The sequence below is a fragment of the Branchiostoma belcheri genome, unplaced genomic scaffold, assembly GCF_001625305.1.
Source record: "Branchiostoma belcheri isolate BF01 breed outbred unplaced genomic scaffold, Haploidv18h27 scaffold35, whole genome shotgun sequence".
Lineage (NCBI taxonomy): Eukaryota > Metazoa > Chordata > Leptocardii > Amphioxiformes > Branchiostomatidae > Branchiostoma > Branchiostoma belcheri.
Window position 1 is genome coordinate 2,641,834 of NW_017803965.1, and position 6,744 is coordinate 2,648,577.

At 47.3% G+C, this 6,744-nt stretch overlaps 1 protein-coding gene across 1 annotated transcript in view; it reads right to left on the minus strand.

The window, feature by feature from the left end:
- LOC109475796 (sorting nexin-4-like) overlaps nucleotides 1-6,744 on the minus strand; it is a 14,211-nt gene continuing 7,467 nt past the window's right edge. The window contains exons 11-13 of the mRNA XM_019776563.1: nucleotides 1,909-2,060; nucleotides 1,286-1,400; nucleotides 1-850 (exon numbers count right to left, since the gene is read on the minus strand). Of these exons, the coding sequence (XP_019632122.1) occupies nucleotides 803-850; nucleotides 1,286-1,400; nucleotides 1,909-2,060 (315 nt within the window). The 3' untranslated portion in view covers nucleotides 1-802. The remainder of the gene's footprint in view (nucleotides 851-1,285; nucleotides 1,401-1,908; nucleotides 2,061-6,744) is intronic.

A 6,744-nucleotide genomic window follows, 5' to 3' on the forward strand; every position in this document is an offset into this window, starting at 1 on the left:
CATTTAAAACTATTACTTAGCACTGTCACACTATACAACCTTACAAATTAAAGACGTACCATCTGCAAGTCACTGACATTTGACACTGATACATTACAAACATTATTCTTTAACACAACTACATGTACTTATGTAGCAACTGGAGTGGAGACAATCATTATATTATAATAATTATATGTGGCTGTTTGAGTGAGTAAAATGTCCTCTAACCCCTTTTTAATCACTACAACTAGCCATTTTGCACTGTTGTCTTCACTTACACCATGAAACAACATACTAATGTCAAGCACAACCACTTGTAGTGGCAATTTTCCTAACTAAGAAATATATTTAATGTAATTCCTCAGGTATTTTATGGAGGGCCTTCTGTGAGATATATTTGTTTCTGTGTCTGTTGTGTTTAACAACTTGTCTAATGCCAAAATATCCAAGCTTCTAAGGCTATAAATTGCATTTTACCAAAGACACAAGACTTAAAAACTGCCTGTAACATCAATGATTATAGTTATAGAACTGCCAAAGAAAATTATAGTTTCAGCTATCTCCTTTTGTAATACTGTAAATCAGTTCATGTTTGGGGCAGCAAAAGATCGCAGTCTGAGAAAACTAAACATATTCGCAGTGGCGGCAAGTGCAGCAAAAAGAAAGTCGGCAAATTATTTGTTCACGGTAAAGAACGTATTGAAAACTGAATTTAAAAATACCGCAAAAAATGATTCACAATAATAACAATATCACAGGACTTAAACTGGACAGTTGGACTGAAGGTGAGTATTTATTGCACAGGGTCAAAGGTGAAAGGTCACATCTTGGTGAAGCATTCCTTGGTATTGTTCCACAAGGAGATACCCTGAAAAAGGATGGAAATTTAAAAATTTAATGCCTCTAATTTTCAAAAACTGGAATATCCAGAATTAAGATCCAGAAACACTATGGGGAGGGGTAAATTACATGTCGCATGTAGAACCTGAAAGAAATTTGAGACTTTAAATTATGAACAATGTACATGTACATGTAATTCTCTAATTGGTAGATGTTCATATTCAACTGTTAGCTACATGTATATGTACAGGCCAATGTCTTGTGCATTGCAAAGCTCTATATAATTAGAAGAGGACGTAAACCAACTAAGATGACTACATGTACTACTACTAGTGCTACTACTACTAGTACTATTCTACTTCTACATATATGTATATTTATACATGCATTGTACAGTAACTGCTACTACTACTGGTACTACATCTACTACTACAACTACAACTACTGCTAAGTTTCAGCGTACCTTTTTGCAGAGTTTGATCTGCATGATGGAGTAGTTGATGAAGATCTCCCGTAGGTCGCGGACCTTCTGACGCTTGAACCGCTCCACGTCCTGAAGGGACCGCTCAATGTAGGTGCTGGGGAGGGAGGACAGAAGGGATTTAACTTGTCCTAGGGACCACTCAATGTAGGTCCTGAGGGGAGCACAGAGCTAGAGGGACACAAAACTTACCATACAGTAACTTGTATTTGTGCTAGTAGGGAACATTCAATGTAGGTGCTGAGGGGGGCATAGAGGGACACAGGACTTACTGTACAGTAACTTGTACTAGGGACCATTCAATGTTGCTGCTGAGGGGGGGACAGAGGAGGTTTAGCTTGTGGTGTGGTTGCCATGTTGCCAGTGTTAGGTATGATAAAACAACCAGCAATACACATGTCATGAAGATATAGAATACAACACGTGGTATTCCGTATCGCCTGAGGTACCAGCCTGACCTGCCGGATTACTCCTTGGCGCAAAACACATTCAAATTATTCTACACATGTATGGAAGCCATGGAAGCCTGGGCCATGAACACCATTATCAAAGGTTATCATGGGCCAGGTATGATATAAATGACTGCATGTACCATGACCTCTTACCTGAGTTCCCATTTGGCAGCCTGAAGCTGCTCCTCAGTCTGTTGGATCTGTTCCTCCAGTTGTTTGATCTTCTTTTCTCTTACTTCTGGAGTGTCGGCACCGAATAGTTTGGTGGTCATTCCTTTTAGGGAGAAACCACTCTTCACATCAACCTGGGGGGGGGGTATAAACATTTAACATTTTACTTTTCTTCAAGTTGTTGGCCCAGTGTTCTAGCCAGCCTGAAATTTTTTTCTGTTATCTCAATTTGGCAAATAACAAAGAGAACTTTATTGACACAACAAAAGAAGCACAGTGACTTTCATTTATTTTTTTAGGTCTTTAACTAGACATACAGACAGACACATGGGTACAACAAAATTGACCTACGTACAAGACTATACCGTAGATGAGTCAACTTATATTACTGGTCCCATGTTTGAGGACAGCCACATCTCGCACACGTTACAGAACATACTGCCAGACTTATCAATATAAGAGTAGGGGTGAGCCACAAATACAAATTGTCCAAACCTAGTGATGGACAGGTGTAGTTGTCTCCGCATCCCTCGTTGTCAGGCAGACAGAATACTTCAGGTGATTGAGCCTGTCCACCCCCGTGTAGACTCTAGTTGGTATCGCCCAAAGTTGAAGGGTCACCCTCCCTGCGCATGCGCACCAGTCTAAAGTTTTTCAGCTCCACCTGGCCGAAGCCCTCTCGGGATGGGTTGTGCCGGAACTCGTGGAGAACTGCACCAGTCAGGGAGGGTGTCTGCCTGACAACGAGGGATGCGGAGACAACTACACCTGTCCATCACTAGGTTTGGACAATTTGTATTTGTCTACCGCATTCCCTCTTATGTCAGGCAGACAGAATACTTCAGGTGAGATTTGTAGCTGCTGAGGCCAGGACGTTTCTTCCGAATGAAGCTGACCCCACCGGTCTGTTGTAGAATCTCTTAAAAGTAGAAGCTGTAGACCAATTAGCTGCTGCTAGAATGTCCTTGGTTGATACGCCTTGTCGTGCCGCAGCAGAAACAGACGCCCCTCTAGTTGAGTGTCCGGTGAACCTTGAGGTGTCGATCCCGGCCTCTTGTAACACAGTTTTTAGCCATCTAGCGATGGTAGACGTAGATACCGCCTGGTGTGGCTCCACAAGAGCTCTAAACAGAAAACTGTCGCACAAATGAAAACTTCTAGTTCTTGATACATACGCTTTCAGGTATGTTACCGGGCAAATTCTTCTGTCCTGCGGGAAGCTTGGGATCACAATGTCGTGTGTGACTTTGCCCGACCGTGAAGTCTTGGAGAGACTGTTAACAGTAAAACAAACTCCGTCGGAGATTCTTTTCTTGAATCTCAGATCCAGCAACGAAAGAGACTGCTCTCTTCCCGCAGAAGTAAGAGCAAACAACATAGTAAGTTTTAAGGTTAACAAACGAAGTGATAAAGAACTTGCTGGAGACCAACTCCTTAGCAACTTTAAAACTTTACCGACGCTCCAGGTAAAGCTATACTTGGGTAGTGCTGGACGTAGTTCAAACACACCTTTCATGAACCGCCTCACCAACGGATGTGATCCTAGAGGCTGCCCTTCCAAGGGAAGATGTGTGGAAGATATAGCTGATCTGTACACATTGATAGTTCTGTACTGGAAACCCTTGTCGTACAAGGATAACAGAAAGTCTAGCACCTTATTCAGAGGTGCAGAAACGGGATGGATGTGCCGTTGATCACACCAGCCACTCCACTTGTCCCAGGCCGAAGCATACAGCTTCTGTGTTCCTGCTCTCCATGATGCCAAGAGGATTTTGCTAACCTCTGGCGAAATGCCATACATGTCGTGCTGACTCCGCAGACATGCCAAGCGGCTAGTTGCATTCTTGTGCCCTCTGGGTGAGGCATCCCTGACTCTGGCTGTGTCAGGAGACTGTTGTGGCGAGGTAGTAACACTGGTTCTTCTACCAGCATCTCCAGCAGTACTGGGTACCAGACTGCTGTGTCCCAGATCGGAGCTACGAGAAGCAGGTGAGCTCTGTCTTCTCGCGCTTTCCTTAGAGTTGGTGCGACTAGCATGAACGGGGGAAAAGCGTATGGCAGATCCCACCTGTTCCAGTTCATTGTGAACGCATCTGTCCCGATTGCCTCTGGCTCTGGATGCCAGGACACATACTGAGGTAGCTGGTAGTTTGTTCGGGACGCGAACAGATCCACCCCCTTCATGAGTCGTGGAAATGTCGCCTGCGAACAGATCCACCCCCTTCATGAGTCGTGGAAATGTCGCTTGCAAACCCAGGAACGTGTGACGATCCAGGGTCCATTCCGTGGCCAGAGAAAAATGCCGGGAATTGTAATCCGCTCGGACATTCTCCTTTCCTGGTACATGTTCTGCTGTGATATACAAGTCTCTGTTCACGCACCACTCCCATAGATCGAGAGCTATGTCCAGCAATCTCTGAGATCTCGTCCCTCCGAGACGATTCAGATATGCGACTACCGTCACATTGTCCGTGAGGACCTTCACGTGCTTGCTGACTAGTTCCTTGCAGAACGCTCGAACCGTCAGTGACGCTGCACGCAGTTCTAGGATGTTTATGTGTGCCTGTCCTTCCTCGACAGACCGCCGGCCTCCTGTATGTACGCCGTTGCTGTACCCACCCCAGCCGGCAGTAGAGGCATCCGTCTCCACCACAATGTCTGCTGCGGGTGAGAGGATTGGACGACTGTTGTGTCTGGGTAGGTGATCTGTCCACCATCTTAAGTCTGCTCTTGCTGATTCTGTCAGTGGTACGAGCTGTTCCCAGTGACCTCTTGTCACACGCAGAACTGTGATGAGCAGACGCTGCAAACTTCTGAAGTGCAGCGGCGCCAGCCATACGGACGTGGTTGTGGCTTGTAGCCTGCCAATCACGCTTGCTAACTCTCTTGCCGACATCCCTCTGTCTGCAGTCAGTACGTCTTGTGCTAACTGCTGTAGCTCTAGAACTTTGCTCTCGGGGAGAAAAGTAACCATCTGTGTTGTGTCGATGCCGGAACCGAGGAAGGTTATGCGTTGTGATGGCTCTAGAACAGACTTCTCGAGGTTGGGGACGAATCCCAGCCTTGACAGGAGCTCTATGGCTGCCCAAAGAGCTTCTCGGCATGCTTCTCTGGAGCGGCCGATCACCAAGATGTCGTCCAAGTACACCACTAGACGAAACCCCCGTCTTCGCAGGATAGCCACAGGAACTTTCAACACTTTCGTGAAGACCCTCGGGGCGGTCGCCACGCCGAAGGGCAGGCACTGGAACTGGTAAAACCGGCCCTGCCACTGAAAGGTGAGGAACCGGCGACTGTCCGCATCTACCGGGATGGTAAAGTATGCGTCCTTGAGATCCAACTTTGCCATAAAATCTCCTGGTCGAACCAGGTTCTTGATAACTCCCAGAGTTTCCATCTTGAATTTCTGGACATTTAAGAACTTGTTTAATGGTTTCAGGTTGATAACAGGACGAAGACCTCCTGTCTTTTTTGGCACTGTAAACAAAGTTGAAACAAACTGATTGTGCTGATACTGAACTCCCTTTATTGCCCCTTTGGCAAGTAGAGTCTCTACCTCTCCGCTCAGAACTTCTATCTGAGCTGGACTTCTTGCTCGACAAGATGGCAGATGTCGTTGCACCGGAGGCGTTCTCGCAAATTCCAACCTGTACCCCCTGACGCACTGAAGAACCCAAGGATCGGAAGTCAACTGCCTCCACTCCTGCATGAAGTGGGCTAGCCTGCCTCTGTGAAGTAGCTGAGTAGTGTTGGGTACATGTTGAAATTCGGTCAAACGCCGGCGTGCTTCTCCCTCTGAAGCCGTGTCTGTTACTTGGACTGCTTCTGCTTCCCGTCCCCCGACTTAGACTGAAAGGACTGGTTGCGGTTGTAGAACTGTCGGGTTTGTGAACCCCTGTAACTGTACTGGCCATAATTGGCCCGTGGCATGTAGCGGGAGTTTCTGTAGCTGTAGCTGAACCCTCCGCCAGTTGCTCTGCCGCCGCCGCGACGAGCACCACGCCTCGGCACTGAAGACTTCCCCTGGTCGTCCTGGCTGAGCATGCCAACCAGCACTTTTGTCTCTGACGACAAGTCCTTAGCCTTTGACCCCATGTCAGGCGGGAACAGGAACTTTGGGTCTTCAGATGCTGCCTTGAAAAGGTCTCTAAACTTCTTCTGGGATGACTCTGCTATGAACGTGCGTCGGGTGAACGCCAACTGAGAATGTAGCGACCCCAGCAACACAAGTGCTGAACCAGCACAGTCACTCATCTCTAGCTGCAACTCTTCAAAGTTCTCACTATTACAACACTGAATCATCTGCCACAGATTCATCAAAGGTGTACCAATATGCACCAAGTTCAAATGGATGTTCTTTAGAGCCTTATCATGAGAAATGATCTGCTCACCCTGCTTCTTGTCATTGTCGACGACAGCCCTGGCTATGTTGTCGTTGAAACTCGGTGCAACCATCGTGGATGGAGCGTTATCGGGCATGCTGAACTTCTGCTGCCACGCCTCTAAGTCTGTACCCCGGCGCTGCTGGTCATGCTTGAAGTACTTTTCTACTTCAGAAAAGACAACATCGTCGGCTACCCATGAGTGCATGGTGTCCTTGTTCGTCGGGTCGAACGGCTTCCACACCGAGTCGCTAGCGCCAGAGTCGCCGCCGACGCTCTCTCCTTCCGCCCCGTCGTGAGACGGGGAGCGCTGCTTACCACTGCGGGCGCTAGCGCTATCTTCCTTCCGGCGTTTCTCAGGAACTGCCGTCTCTGGACGAGCGCTGCGTCGTTTCCTCGGTGAAGATTGCTCAAATTGAGCTAACATCAGCTCCTG